Source organism: Danio aesculapii, chromosome 3, assembly GCF_903798145.1.
Source record: "Danio aesculapii chromosome 3, fDanAes4.1, whole genome shotgun sequence".
Taxonomy (NCBI): domain Eukaryota; kingdom Metazoa; phylum Chordata; class Actinopteri; order Cypriniformes; family Danionidae; genus Danio; species Danio aesculapii.
In genome coordinates this window covers 3,508,794-3,527,915 of record NC_079437.1, presented here as the reverse complement: position 1 = coordinate 3,527,915, position 19,122 = coordinate 3,508,794, and the positions used below count along the sequence as shown (strand labels likewise).

Genomic DNA, 19,122 nt, shown 5'->3' with positions numbered 1-19,122 from the left:
CATTGATTTATGCTAAGCTAAGCTAAAAACATAAAAACCATTTAATATACTATTTTGTTGCAGCTGTAAAATGATACTATTTCTAAAACAACAAAAACAAAGTCAAAAACAAAGTGAGATGCTAATGGTCTAATCCGGTTAAATGATGTATGCTAAGCTAAGCTACAAGCAAATAAAAACATTTAACATGCCATTGTAAAATTATTCTATTTCTTTAAAAAAAACAAAGTCATCCTTTAAATGTGTGGTTTTTAAATGTGTTCTGGGTAGATAAGTGCATTTGGGGCAGTTTTTCTAAATGTACTGCTATCGGTTTGCTAACATGTTGATGGGTTATTCTACAAGGTTGTTTTGTTGTTGTCTTACATCTCCGGGGATCCGGTCCTCCACGTCTTGTCTCGGAGGGTCAGGCTGCCCATGCTCTCTCTCTTGGCTCGGTCTTGTCTGTGAGGTTTGGGCTCTCGGCGGGTCACCACAGGCTTGTGCTCCAGCTGGGACAGATGCTCCATGCTGCTGTACACCTGCGATCCAAACACATTTACATGAGTCTCAGAATATAATAATAATGACCTGTATTATCCTGATTTATTTAAGTGTATGGTTGAGTTATACTAACATAGTTATTTGATCAAAATAACACAAAATGAACGTGTTTTGGGTAGTTACTTACTAAAATAGATATAATTGTCAAACTGACAGTATGCATTAAAAATGGCATTAGCTTTCAGCTTACGCTACATTTTTTCATGTCAATATGGGTTTTTATTGTGGCTTGAAATAAATTTTGGTTTATATTAGTTAATATTGTCACGATTCGGGTAGGGGTAAAAAGGGGCGAGGACCCAAGTGCAGGATAAATAAGAATTTATTCATAATAAAATAAAATAAAAGGCAAAAACAGCAAAACAAACTACCCCGAGGGGGAAATCATGAATAATAAAGCAAAAACAAACTTGACTGGGTTGGCTGGACAAAGTAGGGCTAGACACAACAGGACAAGGAAATATCGACGACGAACTGGCACAGGACAGCAGACATGAGGAGAATATAAGCAGGAGTAAAACACACAAACAGATGAACATAATTAACTAATAATGGGTTAACAAGGAGGGTGGGACTAGACGATAGAGCACCTGACACAAGGAGACAACACAAGCCAGGTGCTCACATTAAACAAGACTAGAACACGCAGCCAATGAGAGAACTCATTAACCGCATGTTCGTATGACAAGACAAACAACACTGAAGCACACAACAAAAGCACGCGACCAATGTAAACACAGAGCCATGTGCTTTGACAACAGATACAAGACACAAGCACACGATAAGTGAACACCTTACCGTGCGCTCACACAAATGCAACGCGCATGTTTCATCTCAGCGCCAACCAAAAGCGAAACCAACTAGACGGAGAGGCTGAGAATGAAACAGCGCGATGCTGACGAAACAAAACACAAACACGAGTACAAGAGCGCGCGTCCCAAGGACACGTAGACCCCGCGCGCCCGCATCAAGCGAGAGCGCGCACGGTCCGCCCGCACCTTTGACGACGCGCACCCAGACAATGACAAAACAAGTGCTCGACCCAAGAAAACTCGAGCCGAGCACTGGACAGGACAAGACAGAGCTAGTGTCCGGACTCTGCCACAAAACAAGAATTAACAAGACCAGAGTGGCAGAACCCTGACAAATATAAACATAATTTGTTTTTATTTTACACAGAAATTAACAGAATATTAAGCAGAATATGAATCTATGTTGAATTTGTATTGACAATTAGCTACACTAGTGGGTTCTGTGGTTGTCTTTAAACTAATCTATTAAAATATTTTCACAACCATTATTAATTCAATTATATATAGGTATACGTATAAATATATATATATATATATATATATATATATATATATATATATATATAATATATATATATATATATATATATATATATATAAATATATATATATATATATATATATATATATATATATATATATATATATATATATATATATATATATATACACACACAATAAGAACTGGAGCAGTTCAGAGAGAGCATCAGAATGGGGAAGAAAGGGGATTTAAGTGACTTTGAACGTGGCATGGTTGTTGGTGCCAGACGGGCTGGTCTGAGTATTTCAGAAACTGCTGATCTACTGGGATTTTCACGCACAACCATCTCTAGGGTTTACAGAGAATGGTCTGAAAAAGAGGAAATATCCAGTGAGCGGCAGTTCTGTGAGCGCAAATGCCTTGTTGATGCCAGAGGTCAGAGGAGAATGGCCTGACTGGTTCCAGCTGATAGAAAGGCAACAGTAACTCAAATAAGCACTCGTTACAACCGAGGTCTGCAGAAGAGCATCTCTGAACACACAACACGTCCAACCTTGAGGCAGGTGGGCTACAGCAGCAGAAGACCACACCGGGTGCCACTCCTGTCAGCTAAGAACAGGAAACTGAGGCTACAATTCAGCGTCGTGATATGGAGCTGTAATGCGTTCGAAACCTGCCGGAACTACTTTAACTGTGCGCTTACCTAAAAATCATATCCATTGGCCAATCAGAATCAAGCATTCGGCAATCCCACAATATAAGTGTGTTCATCAGAAACTGACCTTGCTGAATCGTGGCGAGCAGGAGGAGAAGCGGTGAATCTCCACAGGCTCGTCATCATTGGTGTCGTCTTCATCGTACGAGTGAACGTGATGATATCGCTCTGATCGTGCTGAAACAGACAGATGAGTTACTCAATGATACACACTCTTAACAGACAACAACACAAACACACACAGTCCCTGCATCACTCACTGTCGAAGTAGCTGGTGTCTTCTTCAGACTCCAGATGAGGGATGAACTCAGCTTTCTGGCGGAGTAAACTGCTCCAGTCCAGATCGCAGAAGAACGGATGCTGCTTCACCTCAAACGCTCCGCCTGTGCACAAACACATAATAAAAAATGATGGTTCAGGGTGTTTTAGTGCTCACTAGGTAGTTGTTATTGATGGTTGCTGACTTCTAAAGAGTAGAGCTGCACAATATAATAAAACAAACTATGAGGCAATCTGTTTATCTGCTATATATATTGCAATATGAATACCATTCACCAGATGAGTCCAACATTTTCATCCATCACTAAAACATTCAGATCGGGTTTGATTTTCTATGTTTTGCATCTGTTGAAATAATTTTGAGAGTGCTTGGGCAATTCAGAATAGTTTAAGAGGTGTTTGGAACAATTTGCAATATTGCTATGTGTTTACTAAGGTGTTTGAAACTACTGTATTTTAGAATGTTACTATGTGGTTGCTGGGGTGTTTGGAACACTTTAGAATGTTGCTATGCGGTTGCTGAGGTGTTTGGAACACTTTAGAATGTTGCTATGCGGTTGCTGCGGTGTTTGAAACTGTTTAGAATGTTGCTATGTGGTTGCTTGGGTGTTTGGAACACTTTAGAATGTTGCTATGCGGTTGCTGAGGTGTTTGGAACACTTTAGAATGTTGCTATGTGGTTGCTGGGGTGCATTAAAAACACTTTAGAATGTTGCTATGCGGTTGCTGAGGTGTTTGGAACACTTTAGAATGTTGCTATGTGGTTGCTGGGGTGCATTAAAAACACTTTAGAATGTTGCTATGCGGTTGCTGAGGTGTTTGTAACTGTTTATAACGTTGCTATGTGGTTGCTGGGGTGTTTGGAACACTTTATAATGTTGCTATGCGGTTGCTGAGGTGTTTGTAATGGTTTATAACATTGCTATGCGGTTGCTGAGGCGTTTGGATCACTTTAGAATGTTGCTATGTGGTTGCTGAGGTGCTTGGAGAACTTTACAATGTTGCTATGCGTTGCTGAGGTGTTTAGAACACTTTTTGGAATGTTGCTATGTGGTTACTAAGGTGTTTGGAACACTTTTTAGAACGTTGCTATGCCGTTGCTGAGGTGTTTGGACCGCTTTTTGCAGTGTTGCTTTGTGGTTTCTAAGGTGTTTGGAACACCTTTTACACAGTTGCTATACAGTTACTGGGGTGTTTGAAACACTTTTTAGAATGTTGCTATGTGGTCGCTGCATCGTTTGGAACACATTTTAGAATATTGGTACAGTATGTGGTTACAGTTACTGGGTTGTTTGGAACACTGTTTAGAATGTTGCTAATTGGTTGCTGAGGTGTTTGGACATTATTTTGGAATGTTGCTATGTGGTTGCTGAGGTGTTTGTAACTGTTTAGAATGTTGCTATGTGGTTGCTGAGGTGTTTGTAACTGTTTAGAATGTTGCTATGTGGTTGCTGGGATGTTTGGACCACTTTAGAACGTTGCTATGCGGTTGCTAAGGTGTTTTGAACACTTTTTGGAATGTTGCTATGTGGTTGCTTAGGTGTTTGTAACTGTTTAGAACGTTGCTATGCAGTTGCTGGGGTGTTTGGACCACTTTTTGAAATGTTGCTATGTGGTTGCTAAGGTGTTTGGAAAACATTTTACACCGTTGCTATGCAGTTGCTGGGGTGTTTGAAACACTGTTGAGAATGTTGCTAATTGGTTGCTAAGGTGTTTGGAACACTTTTTGGAATGTTGCTATGTGGTTGCTGACGTGTTTGGAACACTTTTTAGAATGTTGCTATGTGGTTGCTAAGGTGTTTGGAACACTTTTTAGAATATTGGTACAGTATGTGGTTGCTGGGTTGTTTGAAACACTTTTTAGATTGTTGCTGTGTGGTTTCTGAGGTGTTTTGAACACTGTTTAGAATGTTGCTACGTGGTTGCTGACGTGTTTGGAACACTTTTTAGAATGTTGCTATGTGGTTGCTAAGGTGTTTGGAACACTTTTAGAATATTGGTACAGTATGTGGTTGCTGGGTTGTTTGGAACACTTTTTAGAATATTGGTACAGTATGTGGTTGCTGGGTTGTTTGAAACACTTTTTAGATTGTTGCTGTGTGGTTTCTGAGGTGTTTTGAACACTGTTTAAAACGTTGCTATGCGGTTGCTGGGGTGTTTGGACCACTTTTTGGAATGTTGCTATGTGGTTGCTGAGGTGTTTGTAACTGTTTAGATCGTTGCTATGCAGTTGCTGGGGTGTTTGGAACACTTTAGAATGTTGCTATGCAGTTTCTGAGGTGTTGGGAACACTTTTTAGAATATTGGTACAGTATGCGGTTGCTGATGTGTTTGGAGCAGTTTTCAGTATGTTGTGTTTGGAGGTGTGTGTGTGTGTGTGTGTGTGTGTGTGCGTGTGTGTGTGTGTGTGTGTGTGTCGTCACCTGTGCCTAGTCTGAGAAGTGGGCTGGTCTGAAGTAAAGATGAGATCAGGTGCTGTGCGTCAGGAGGAAGTGCGTCATCATCCTCGGGCCACACAATATCATCTACAAAACACACACACTAGATGAAGTATAGATGTTCCATTTCAAATATATCCTACTCTATACGTGCATTTCTGCATAAAGGTGTTAGATGATGTTTAAACTTACATTTTCATGAGTCGTTTTATAAAATGTAACAGTGTGGAATATTTGATAGCATTACCTGAGATCACCTGACCGAACAGCTCCTCTGGAGTGTCGCCGAAGAACGGCACGCAGCCCACCAGGAACTCATAGAGGATGATGCCCATCGCCCACCAGTCCACCGGCTTCCCGTAGCCCTGCCGCAGGATCACCTCCGGGGCGATGTACTCCGGTGTGCCACAAACCTGAGGGCAAACGTCAAGCCACTGAAGAGGACTGACATGATTCTTGTTTCATGAAATAAAGATTTGACTGTGCTACAATGAGACTAGCGATGATAAAATAATCATGATAATACTGATTACATAGGAATAGTTTTTAATACGTTCTCACGCAGTTGCTAGGATGTTTAAAATACCTGTAACCTTGTTGCTAAATAAAGCGACACTTGGCATGTTTTGGCATTGTTTTTAGTATTTTTCTTGATATGTGGTTTCGTAGTGTCGTAATGCAGTAACCATGCTATTTATTTACCTTGAAACCTCATTTGTACTACAAAAGCTATGGCTAGCATTGTAAAATCATGGTCAATTTGTTATTACCATAGCTGACCATAGCTACCACAAATCCACCAGTTTTGCAACACTAAACATAGTCTAACCCTGGTATTTGTAGTAAAACTGTGGTTAAACATTTTAAAGCCATTTTCAGCAGTCTTAGCTAGTCGCCAACATGTTGGATTGCTTTTTTAGCAAGTTGCTATTCAGATTCAGGAACATTTAAATCCTAAATTATGCTCTGAGGTGTCTGAAATCATGCGTTTCATCTTTAAACACAGTTGCTAAGGTGTTTGTAATTGCTATTAGCATGTAGCATAAGAGGGTTTATCAGACAGTGACACTTTTAAACGCTGTTTTCCTCATACCTGTTTATCCAGGAACTCCCTGGTGTCCTTCTCGATGTGTCCTTCATACAGGTTTGTGGTGAGACTCATGAGGCCCATTTTGGACAAACCGAAATCGGTGAGTTTAATGTGACCCATTGACGTGATGAGCAGACTGATGAGAGAGAGAGAGAGAGAGAGACAGAGATGATTTGAGACGGCACATCTGACATGTGTTTAATTACATAACACAGTCTGTCCAAATGAAACCATTCGCACTAATCTCACACAGGAAGTGCTCATCATCATCATCATCCAGCAGATGGGAAACCAATCCCTGCAATCGTTTAATTGATTGTGCATGGTGATTTAGTAAATTACATTCCCGCTGCCATTATCATTAAACAAAAATCATTCAGAAGACAAAATTAGTCACCCTCATGTGAAACTATTATGTTCAAAAATGTATTGACAAAAATCTTCTCCCTGTTAAACATCACTTGGAAAATGTTTAAAATATATATATTTATTTTACAGGAGGGCGAATAATTGGGTCTTCAACGCCTATATTCTGATGTCTTCGTGCACTAGGTGGCGTCTTACTTGTCAGGTTTGAGATCTCGATGCACGATGCCGTAGTTGTGGATGTACTCGAGAGCCAGGACAGTTTCCGCAAAGTACATTCGGGCCATTTCCACAGGCAGCGCTCCGATGTTTTTGAGCAGTGTGGCACAATCACCTCCTGAAGAAAAAACACAGAAAAATCTCATCAACATATCAAGAATAAAGATAAAAAAATATATATAAAGAACAATGTCTCTAGTTCTTAGAATGTTCATAGAATGTTAGAATGTCACTTAGGTGTTTGAAACAGTTTAAGAATGTTGCAATGTGGTTGCTAAGGTGTGTGGAATGCTTTTTATAAATGTTGCTATGTGGTTGCTAAAGTGTTCAGAACACTTTATCGAATGTTGTCACAATAAGTGGTTGCTAAGGTGTTTGGAACACTTTTTAGAATGTTGCTATGCGGTTGCTGGGGTGTTTGGAACACTTTTTAGAATGTTACTATGTGGTTGCTAAGGTGTTTAGAACACTTTTTAGAATGTTGCTATGTGGTTGCTGAGGTGTTTTGAACCATTTTAGAATATTGCCATGTGGTTGCTGAGGTGTTTGGAACATTTTTAGAATGTTGCTATGCGGCTGCTAGGGTGTTCAGAACACTTTTGAAATCTTACTATGCGGTTACTAAGGTGTTCAGAACACTTTTTATAATGTTGTCACAATATGTGGTTGCTAATGTGTTTGGAACACTTTTTAGAATGTTGCTATGTGGTTGCTAAGGTGTTTGGAACACTTTTTAGAATGTTACTATGCAGTTGCTAAGGTGTTAACACTTTTCAGAATGTCACAATATGCGGTTGCTAAGATGTTTGGAACACTTTTTAGAATGTTACTATGCAGTTGCTAAGGTGTTTGGAACACTTTTTAGAATGTAACTATGTGGTTGCTGGGGTGTTTGAAACACTTTTTAGTATGTTGTCAAAATATGTGGTTGCTAAGGTATTTGGAACACTTTTTAGAATGTTACTATGTGGTTGCTGGGGTGTTTAGAACACTTTTTAGAATGTTACTATGTGGTTGCTGGGGTGCTTGGAACACTTTTTAGAATGTTGTCAAAATATGTGGTTGCTAAGGTATTTGGAACACTTTTTAGAATGGTACTATGCGGTTGCTAAGGTGTTAACACTTTTCAGAATGTTGTCACAATATGGGGTTGCTAAGATATTTGGAACACTTTTTAGAATGTTACTATGCAGTTGCTAAGGTGTTTGGAACACTTTTTAGAATGTAACTATGTGGTTGCTGGGGTGTTTGAAACACTTTTTAGAATGTTGTCAAAATATGTGGTTACTAAGGTATTTGGAACACTTTTGGAATGGTACTATGTGGTTGCTAAGGTGTTAACACTTTTCAGAATGTTGTCACAATATGTGGTTGCTAAGGTGTTTAAAACAGTTTTTAGAATGTTGCTATGTGGCGCTAAGGTGTTAAGAACACTTTTTAGAATGTTGCTATGCAGTTGCTGAGGTGTTTGGAACTGTTTTAGAATGTTGCTATGTGGTTGCTAAGGTGTTCAGAACACTTTTTAGAATGCTATTATGCAGTTGCTGGGGTGTTTGGAATAGTTTCTAGAACAGGGGTGGGGCAAACTCGGTCCTGCACAGTTTAGCTCAAACTCTAATCACACACACCTGCTTATAGATTTCTAGTGATCTTGAACACACTGATTAGCATGTTCAGGTGTGTTTGATTAGTGCTGCAGCTAAACTATGCAGGACACCGGCCCTCCAGGACCGAGTTTGCCCACCCCTGTTCTGGAATGATGCTATGCTGCGTCTCACCCTCCACATACTCCATGACCATACACAGGTGTCTTCTGGTCTCAAAGGAGCAGAACATGCTGACCACGAACGGGTTCTCAGCAAAGGTCAGGATGTCTCGCTCCACAAACGCCTGCTGGATTTGGTTCCTCAGAATCAGGTTCTGCTTGTTGATTTTCTTCATCGCGAAGCGCTGTCGGGTCTCCAGATGACGGACCAGATACACCTCGCTACAAAACACAAAGCAACTTCTGTCATGTGTACAGTCTCTACACACAACTGTACAAATGTAAATAAACTGGGGTGCTGGGGTGTTTGGAATTGGACACAATATACAGTCTGTACAGTGTGTGTTAGTTTACCCGTAGGCTCCATTGCTGATGAGTTTGATGGTCTGGAAATCTGCCTCTCCTGGTGGCTTCATGGGTTTTATTTTTCCCTGGAAAAGAAAAAATCCCTTCAAAATCCCATCACACTCTCTTGCACATCATCATTATACTCTTGTAACCTAATTTCTCTGACATATCATCATTTTCAGATATCCTGGGGCAGAGTGAGAGTGTGTGTGTGCATGTATTCCCAAATGTCCCCACAAGTATAGCATTATCAGTACATTTTGATCTTGAGGGACCTGTTTTTGGTCCTCATGAAGAGAACGGCTCATAAATCAGACAGAACGAAGTGTTTTGAAAGAGAAAAAGTGTTTGCTGGTTTAGGGGTAGAGTTGGGGAAGAGGACACAATATACAGTCTGTACAGTACCAACAGAAGCATGTCTATGGAAAGTCCCCATAAATATAGCTGTTTAAGTGCATGTGTGTTCAGACCTCTGCAGAATCGTCTGTCTCTGGTGTGACGGGACCCTCGCTGTCATAATGCTCCCGACTGACCATCTCTGAAAAACAGACGTCACAGTCTGTCAGTGATGACCTGACGGCTCCTCTGTGATGACAGCAGTGGTGTGTGTGTGTGTGTGTGTCTGTCTGTGGTCTCTCACCCTCCAGAGGGTCTCGTGTCAGACCCAGCTGACTGATGATGTAGCGCGGGATGTCTGTCTTCATCAGGTGACCTTCTTTAGCGTGATCTTCAGCCGCTTCCAGCAGATGGTAGAACTCTTCAGGGTTAAACTCCTAGACACAGCAGATCAGACACTCATACTGCTGCTACTGTATAATATATCATGGTTGCTAAGGTCTTTTGACTTTTTAGAATGTTGCTATGTGGTTGTTGAGGTGTTTAAAACACTGTTTAGAATGTTACTATGTGGTTGCTGGGGTGTTTGGAACACTGTTTAGAATGTTGCTATGTGGTTGCTGGGGTGTTTGGAACACTGTTTAGAATGTTGCTATGTGGTTGCTGAGGTGTTGAGAACACTGTTTAGAATGTTGCTATGCAGCTGCTAAAGTGTGTGGAACACTGTTTAGAATGTTGCTATGCGGTTGCTGGTGTGTTAGGAACACTGTTTAGAATGTTGCTATGTGGTTGCTGAGGTGTTGAGAACACTGTTTAGAATGTTGCTATGCAGCTGCTAAAGTGTGTGGAACACTGTTTAAAATGTTGCTATGCGGTTGCTGGTGTGTTAGGAGCACTGTTTAGAATGTTGCTATGCGGTTGCTGGTGTGTTAGGAACACTGTTTAGAATGTTGCTATGTGGTTGCTGAGGTGTTTAGAACACTGTTTAGAATGTTGCTATGCGGTTGCTGGTGTGTTAGGAACACTGTTTAGAATGTTGCTATGCGGTTGCTGGTGTGTTAGGAACACTGTTTAGAATGTTGCTATGTAGTTGCTGGTGTGTTAGGAACACTGTTTAGAATGTTGCTATGCGGTTGCTGGTGTGTTAGGAACACTGTTTAGAATGTTGCTATGCGGTTGCTGGTGTGTTAGGAACACTGTCTAGAATGTTGCTATGTGGTTGCTGGGGTGTTTGGAACACTTTTAGAATGTTGCTTTGTGGTTGCTGAGGTGTTTAGAACACTGTTTAGAATGTTGCTATGTGGTTGCTGAGGTGTTTGGAACACTTTTTAGGATGTTGCTATGCAGCTGCTAAAGTGTGTGGAACACTGTTTAGAATGTTGCTATGCGGTTGCTGGTGTGTTAGGAACACTGTTTAGAATGTTGCTATGTGGTTGCTGGGGTGTTAGGAACACTGTTTAGAATGTTGCTATGCGGTTGCTGGGGTGTTAGGAACACTGTTTAGAAAGTTGATATGTGGTTGCTGAGGTGTTTAGAACACTGTTTAGAATGTTGCTATGCGGTTGCTGAGTTGTTTAGAACACTGTTTAGAATGTTGCTGTGTGGTTGTTGGGGTGTTTGGAAACTTTGTTTAGAATGTTGCTATGTGGTTGCTGGGGTGTTAGGAACACTGTTTAGAATGTTACTATGCGGTTGCTGGGGTGTTTGGAACACTGTTTAGAATGTTGTTATGCAGTTGCTGAGGTGTTTGGAACACTTTAGAATGTTGCTATGTGGTTGCTAAGGTGTTTGAAACACTGTTTAGAATGTTGCTATGTGGTTGCTAAGGTGTTTGAAACACTGTTTAGAATGTTGCGATGTGGTTGCTGAGGTGTTTGAAACACTGTTTACACTGTTGCGATGCAGTTGCCGGGGTGTTTATATACTTTTTATGCAGTTGCTACATTATGTGGTTACTAAGGTGACTGGTTTAATAGAGTTCAGTCTAGAAGAGAAGCTGAATTAAACTGAGCATTTGTAATTTGCTGAAGTACATGAACAACAGACGTACTGCGAGGAGCCCATTTTAGAGTGTCTCCGTTTAACAGGGATAATGAATGCTTGAAGTGGTTTAATCCTGCACAGAAACATTTTCAAATGACTGTGTGAGGTTTAGAGGCGGTGGATCACAGAAGGTCAGTGATAACACTAACACACTGCTTCCAATCTAAATGCTAATGCAGCCGCAGGTTCAACTCTCATTCTTTTGTGTGTTTTGCAGTGATTCGTGTTAAAATACTTTTCTGACGTCAGAGTGAAAATGGCAATCGTCAGGCCTGTGTTGTTGGCTTCCAAAGCGGTTAAGACCACCATGTTATATAATTGGGCAATAATAAAGCAAAAATATCTCACCAAACACTCCAGAAGTCGAGCAGGTCGAGCGATGATGAAGAAGATCTTCTTCACCAACTCTGTGACGAAGGTCAACTCTGAGCTCTCTGACCGTTTATACGCCTGACACACACACAGACACAGAGATGCATGATCAGTACTAATATCTAAAATCAAATATATCAATATGCACAAAATGAACATTTATTTCCAGACTAATAATTGTAAGGGATGCACCAATATATCAGCAGACTCTGGATTAATTAACATCTATCAGCATATCAGCAATAATATGAAAAATACAGATAACAATGGTCTATGAATAACATGGAGACAATGATTCAGCATTTGTATGCATGCAAAAAACAAAATATGTGTCATGGGGAAAGCAGCTGATGTGGCTGGTTTGGCTTAAAATGTCTTGGAAAATAAAGAAACCGGCTGCACTTTAGTGAGTTGATCATTTTCTGGAGCACAAAAGCTGATCATTTACATACAACAACAACCCTGGCTTTGTTTGTTAAGTTTATTTATTAAAAATGTTCTATTATATGTCAAATTAAAGAACTGGTTGTTGTTGTTCTTAAAAGAAATATTGAACATTTGAAGACATATTGTATTTTTTTTAAATGCTCAATGGATCTATCCCGGTTTTAGTTAATAACATTGATTTAATGCAGATTTTTAGTTAAAAATCAGTATCTACCCCCAAAAAAATCCAATCAGTGCATCCCTGCTAATTACATTGTTTACAAATGTTGCTATGTTGTCGGTAGAGTGTTCAGAATAGTTTTTATAATGTTGCTATGCAGTTGCAGAGCTGTTTGGAACACTTTAGAAGGTTTGCGGTTTGTGGTTGCTGAGGTGTTAGAAACACTGTTTAGAATGTTGCTATGCAGTTGCTCAGGTACTTGGAACACGTTAGAATGTTGCTATGCGGTTGCTGAGGTACTTGGAACATGTTAGAATGTTGTTATGTGGTTGCTAAGGTACTTGGAGCACGTTAGAATGTTGTTATGCGGTTGTCAAAGTACTTGGAACACATTTGAATGTTGCTATGGGGTTGCTGAGGTAATTTGAACACTGTTTAGAATGTTGCTATGTGGTTGCTGAGGTACTTAAAGCATGTTAGGATGTTGCAATGTGGTTGCTAAGGTACTTGGAACACATTAGAATGGTGCAATACAGATTCTGAGGTGTTTGGAACACTTTAGAATGTTGCTATGCGGTGCCTGAGGTGTTTGGAACACGTTAGAATGTTGCTATGCATTGGCAGAGGTACTTGGAACACGTTAGAATGTTGCTATGTGGTTGCTGAGGTACTATTAACACTGTTTAGAATGTTGCTATGTGGTTGCTGAGGTATGTGGAACACGTTAGAATGTTGCTATGTGGTTGCTGAGGTACTTGGAACACATTAGAATGGTGCAATAAAGATGCTGAGGTGTTTGGAACACTTTAGAATGTTGCTATGCGGTGGCTGAGGTGTTTGGAACATGTTAGAATGTTGCTATGTGGTTGCCGAGGTTCTTGGAACACTGTTTAGAATGTTGCTATGTGGTTGTTGAGGTATGTGGAACACGTTAGAATGTTGCTATGTGGTTGCTGAGGTACTTGGAACATGTTAGAATGTTGCTATGTGGTTGCTGAGGTACTTGGTACACGTTAGAATGATGCTATGTGGTTGCTGAGGTACTTGGAACACGTTAAAATGTTGCTATATGGTTGCTGAGGTACTTGGAACACTGTTTAGAATGTTGCTATGTGGTTGTTGAGGTATGTGGAACACGTCAGAATGTTGCTATATGGTTGCTGAGGTACTTGGAACACTGTTTAGAATGTTGCTATGTGGTTGCTGAGGTACTTGGAACACGTTAGAATGATGCTTTGTGGTTGCCGAGGTACTTGGAACACGTTAGAATGTTGCTATATGGTTGCTGAGGTACTTGGAACACGTTAGAATGTTGCTATATGGTTGCTGAGGTACTTGGAACACTGTTTAGAATGTTGCTATGCGGTAGCTGAGATACTTGGAACACTTTGAAAGGTTGCTATGCAGTTGCCGAGGTGTTTGGAACACATTTTTATCTTAATTTCTGCATCTTATAAAATATTAGACCATTGGATGCTCAACAAATTCAACTCCTTTTTTTGTCAGTAAAATAAATTAAATGTAAAATTTAAAACCAGCTAAAAATTGACCAATATTTGTATAGGACAATTTTGTTTTGTTAAAATCGGTATGAAAAAAATCTTATCTCTGCATCTCTACTGATTATAAAATGTTTCTTATTTCTGTTGTTTATTTCTAGACTATTTATTCATGGCAAACTTCTAGCCAGCACATAGAACAGCACATCACTTACATCATCCAGAAGTTTCTCCAGGTTCTCCTGCAGCTCAAAGAAGTAGACAGATGTGATGAGGCCTTCTCTAGATTTGGTTAGGCAGTCTCTGGACAGCTCGATGATCTGGTGATGGATGAAGCTCAGGACCCCGTCGGCCAGCGGCAGGACGTTCTCAGGACAGTACGAGTGGACAAAATCACACAACCTGCCCTCCATCTGTGCCGTGGCCTGACACCAAGGAACAATCACAGAGATTACTTATGAATATTCAACTCATATTTTGAACATGTTTTTTTCTTAAATCAAAATCCAAATTACTAACATTACAATCACAATCCACAAACTTTACCATTTAAAATCTGGATACAAATTAATAGAACATTAGAATCAATAACATTTTGTAAGTGTGTATAGTGTGTATAGTGTGTGTGTTAACGTCGTCCTCAGTTAACCTGACTCTGCTCTAATGATATAAATGTGTTTGTCTGACACAAAACTGAGACACCAGACACCAGTAAGAGTCTCAGTGCGTGTGTATTAGTGTCAGTTCAGATCACACACACACACACACACACAGCTGCATGTAGTTTAAGTAAAAATCAATACAGTCTCCCCAAAGACGTCTAATGTTAGAAAAAGCTTCACATGACGAGGTCAGCAAAGCACTTCATGACAGCAGCATAGAGAGATTTACTGTAAATATCTCTGATGTTTCTCCTAAAATCCCTTTGGGCTATTAAAAGAGTCACGAGGCATCATTTAGGAAGAGTTTATAGCTCTAATATGAATGTGGAGCAGCTCAGATCATTTGATGGAAAATGACTGATTAATATCAACTTGTTATATGATGTTTGACAGTAAATTTTACAAGGTGTTTAGAGAGTTTAACAAGTTACATTTAAGACTTTTTTAATCCTCTAATTCTCCGATAACACAATAACTATTGCGGGAAGAAACCTTGTTTACACACTCTGGCTCCCTCAGACCGAAGTGCTTTGTCTTTTGTGGTAACATCTTTATTTAAAGGGCACCTACTATGCAAAAATCACTTTTATAAGAGGTTTAAAAACAGCAGCGGTGTCAGCAGTGTGTGAATATAAGCAGCTTCTAATGGTAAACATTGATTAATTCTATTTTGTATAATCAGACTTGATAGAAACAGTCTGCAGAAACACTTTGATTGACATTCTGTCTTTGTACGAGTCATCAAAGGGGGAAAGCCCCGCCCATTAGTGACATCATCGCTCCCTCATTAGCATAGGACTTTAGTCTTGTTTTTGAATGTGCCACTATGCTGACACACAGGCATTTGTAGCTCCGCCCTCTTCTGAAAAGAGCACGATCTCATTTGCATTTAAAGAGACAGTCGCCAAAACGCCACAATTAGGATCAAAGCCTAAAATGGTCATTTCAGAGAGTTATAACACATTATCAGTGTGATATTTTGAGCTGAAACTTCACACACACACACTCTCGGGACATCAGAGACTTATTTAACATCTTGTTTTGAGACAAGATTGTTTATTTTTAAACTTCAAGGACATGCGGCCACACTGATTTTAGTATTATAGCAGAGTTCGATTCACTAGCTGGGTTTCCGTCAGACTGTGTTAATGTGGAATTTGAAGTATCGCATGAGAAACGAGTAATAAATCCTATTCACAAAAAAGAAAATGTTTTTACGCTCGCTTGAGGTGGTTTTGGACTCGTGAAAAAGGGTTATTGTGAATAATGAGAGCTGGAAATGCACGTATTGGTCTCCATTATGTTTGACTTGTTTACTGTTGGTTGCTAGGTTACCAATACCACAGTCAGCCACTCTAAGAAATGGATGATGGAAACGAATCCAATTCAACTTTGGCTTTTTTTTTTTTTGCAACAGTGGCTCAGTGGTTAGCACTGTTGCCTCACAGCAAGAAGGTCACTGGTTCGAGTCCTGGCTGAATGACTGGCATTTCTGTGTGGAGTTTGCATGTTCTCCCCGTGTTGGCGTGGGTCTCCTCCGGGTGCTCCGGTTTCCCCCAGCCCAAACACATGCGATATAGATGTATTGAATAAACTAAATTGACCCTAGTGTGTGTGTATGTGTGAATAAGTGTGTATGGGTGTTTTCCAATACTGGGTTGCAGCTGGAAGGGCATCCGCTGTGTAAAACATATGCTGGATAAGTTGGCGGTTCAGGTGATGCCTGATGAATAAAGAAACTAAGCCGAAGGAAAATGATTGAATGAATACGTTTTTTCGCAAAATTTAATTTGCTTCACATCAGGATACAAAATCCAGCTACTGTTAAGATCTCTTCAGACGGCTGATTTTGTATCTCTAGAATCTTATTTTATGTGCTTTTTAAAGTCATAGACATTCATTTTAACATTACCAATGATTTTCGGAAAAACATCTGAGAAATGTTCCTTATAAAACAGTTTAATCTCATTGCTGTCTTAGGAAAAATGCTCTGGGTTTCTAATACTACCAGTCATTTATCTGTTCTCCATTCTGTCTACTTTTATATGCATGTGTTTATATTGACACATACAATTACTTTGATCTTCTAACTTTAATAATGCCATTTCTATTCTTTTCCCCTCCTTATAGAAATATGTTTCTATCAGTTTCACTATCAATAATTATTTCTAGACTATTTATTAATAATATAATACCCTCCTGAGACCCCGCCCACTGACTTGTGTCCTCTGTAGTGGACATTATGTTTTCATGAATTCTCTTTGAATTTTTTTGAGCTACTCTGTCAAGTCCTGTTGTACTGTTCAGAGGACATCCTGGGCTTTCTAGTGATATGTCATTTGATTGGCTGGCATGCTAGAAACCACTTCTTACACTGCATCCAAATGGCCGACATACAAACAAGCGCATTTTATGGGAAGCAGAGAGGTATGTAAAATTTTGCTTTTTAAATGTTTTTTACTATTATTATTAAATATATATTTGTTTATTAAAGTGTCGGGAACAATACATTTAACTTTCAAAGCTGTTAACTTGTTTCAAAATATCTTCCTTTTTTAAATGTCCACAATAGTGGACACCAGGACCATCTTAATGTAATTAATGACTGCATGTTGTAGGAGGCAGAACTGAAGCAGAGAGGATTCTTTATAGGATATTTGAGGAAGACTCTGATTTAGAGTCTGACAATTAGAGACAATAAGAGAATGACAATCAGTTTTAAATTGTTTTTATGTTGAGTTGGTTTAGGATTAACATCACTTCTTTTTTTAATTAATTTATTTTTATTTTTTTAGTTCGGCTCTCTTTCAGACTAAATTGTTTCAGGAATTTCAATACAAAAGGAAAAAAATGGCTTTTGTTTAGTTTTAGTTACATTAATATTGGATTATTATCCCTTTACAGCCATATCCTGTACAGTTTTGTTGTCTGAGTGGTGGTCGTTTTGAACTAAAATAGTCCTGTGGTTCACTACAGTGGACATGCTGTAGAATTAAAAATAAAAACAAAATGTAAAAACTCGAAATTGTAGAATTTTTTTTAACCCGAAGGATGTAGGAAATGACAGACAAAAAAGAAGAAAAAAGTTTTTCTTTGGCTCTCAGGAAAATAAAATAAAATAAAATAAAATAAAATAAAATAAAATAAAATAAAATAAAATAAAATAAAATAAAATAAAATAAAATAAAATAAATATAATAAAATAAAATAAAATAAAAATAATTTAAAAATTAAATAAAATAAAATATAATAAAATAAAATAAAATAAAATAAAATAAAATAATATCAAATCAAATTAAATCAAATCAAATAAAAATAAAAAATTTTATTAAATATAATAAAATAAAATAAAATAAAAATAATAAAAAAATAAAATAAAATAAAATAAAATAAAATAAAATAAAATAAATAAATAAAAAAAATAAAATAAAATAATAATAAAATAACATTAAATTAAATTAAATTAAAAATAAAATAAAGTAAAATTAAATAAAATAAAAAATATAATAGAATAAAAACAAATAAAAAAATTAAAAAATTTAAATTAAATTAAATTATAAAATAAAATTAAATAAAATAAATTTAACATATGACAATGATGCTGATATTGTAGAGGTGAGAAATCAGGTAGACATATGGTGTAAAAACAGTGTGAGTGTGTGTGCGTGTGTGCGTGCGTGCGTGCGTGCGTGCGTGTGTGTGTGTGTGTGTGTGTGTGTGTGAGTGTGTGTTTTACCTTAGGGAAGCGTTCCCTGTAAACATGATTCATCATGATGATCTCATTGTCGTAGCAGGAGTGAGAGCGACCCGGACTAAACACAACACACAACATGAGAAAGAGTGTGTTAGATGAACTCCTGAAGTAAACACAAGCATGAAGAACATCCCATATAGAGATCTGAAAACTGGCAAAATATACAAATTACATTAATGACATACAAGTTTGGATTTCATATAAATAGAAAAAAATTTATACACATATGCAACATATACAAGGGTTGGAGAATGAAACTGAAACACTGGCCAATGAGTCCACCTTTACTGTCTTTCCCACATCTGGGAGAGTTATGGTGTGGAGAAGCCCCAAAGAAGCATCCCACCCAGACTGCTGCATACCCACAGTGAAGCATGGGGGTGGAGCAGTGATGGTTTAGGCTGCAATATCATTGCATTCCCAAAGCCCAATACTTCTGCTTGATGTGTGTGTGTCACTGCCGAAGACTACCAAACCATTCTGGAGGACAATGTGACCCAATGGGTCAAATATTGTATCCTGAAAGCGGTGCCGTGTATCAGGATGAAAATGCACCAATACATACAGCAAGACTGCTGACAGGGTGGTTTGATGAACATGAAAGTGAAGTTGAACATCTCCCATGGCCTACACAGTCACCTGACCTAAGCATTATTAAGCACTTTGGAGGAGTTTTGGAGGAATGAGTCAGGAAACATTTTTCTCCACCAGCATCACATAGTGACCCGACCACTATTCCTCTAACTACTACATCTTACACCATACTAATCAATTGTGGTCTAAAACCAGGGGG

General features: G+C 38.7%; 1 protein-coding gene across 1 annotated transcript in view; it reads right to left on the bottom strand.

The window, feature by feature from the left end:
- Positions 1-19,122, bottom strand: part of mast1b (microtubule associated serine/threonine kinase 1b) — an 87,705-nt gene that overhangs the window by 17,570 nt on the left and 51,013 nt on the right. Inside the window, exons 7-20 of the mRNA XM_056452914.1 lie at positions 18,312-18,387; positions 14,129-14,338; positions 11,784-11,885; positions 9,697-9,829; positions 9,527-9,594; positions 9,063-9,139; positions 8,722-8,930; positions 6,923-7,061; positions 6,362-6,494; positions 5,516-5,681; positions 5,254-5,355; positions 2,812-2,934; positions 2,619-2,728; positions 367-521 (exon numbers count right to left, since the gene is read on the bottom strand). Of these exons, the coding sequence (XP_056308889.1) occupies positions 367-521; positions 2,619-2,728; positions 2,812-2,934; positions 5,254-5,355; positions 5,516-5,681; positions 6,362-6,494; positions 6,923-7,061; positions 8,722-8,930; positions 9,063-9,139; positions 9,527-9,594; positions 9,697-9,829; positions 11,784-11,885; positions 14,129-14,338; positions 18,312-18,387 (1,803 nt within the window). The remainder of the gene's footprint in view (positions 1-366; positions 522-2,618; positions 2,729-2,811; positions 2,935-5,253; positions 5,356-5,515; positions 5,682-6,361; positions 6,495-6,922; positions 7,062-8,721; positions 8,931-9,062; positions 9,140-9,526; positions 9,595-9,696; positions 9,830-11,783; positions 11,886-14,128; positions 14,339-18,311; positions 18,388-19,122) is intronic.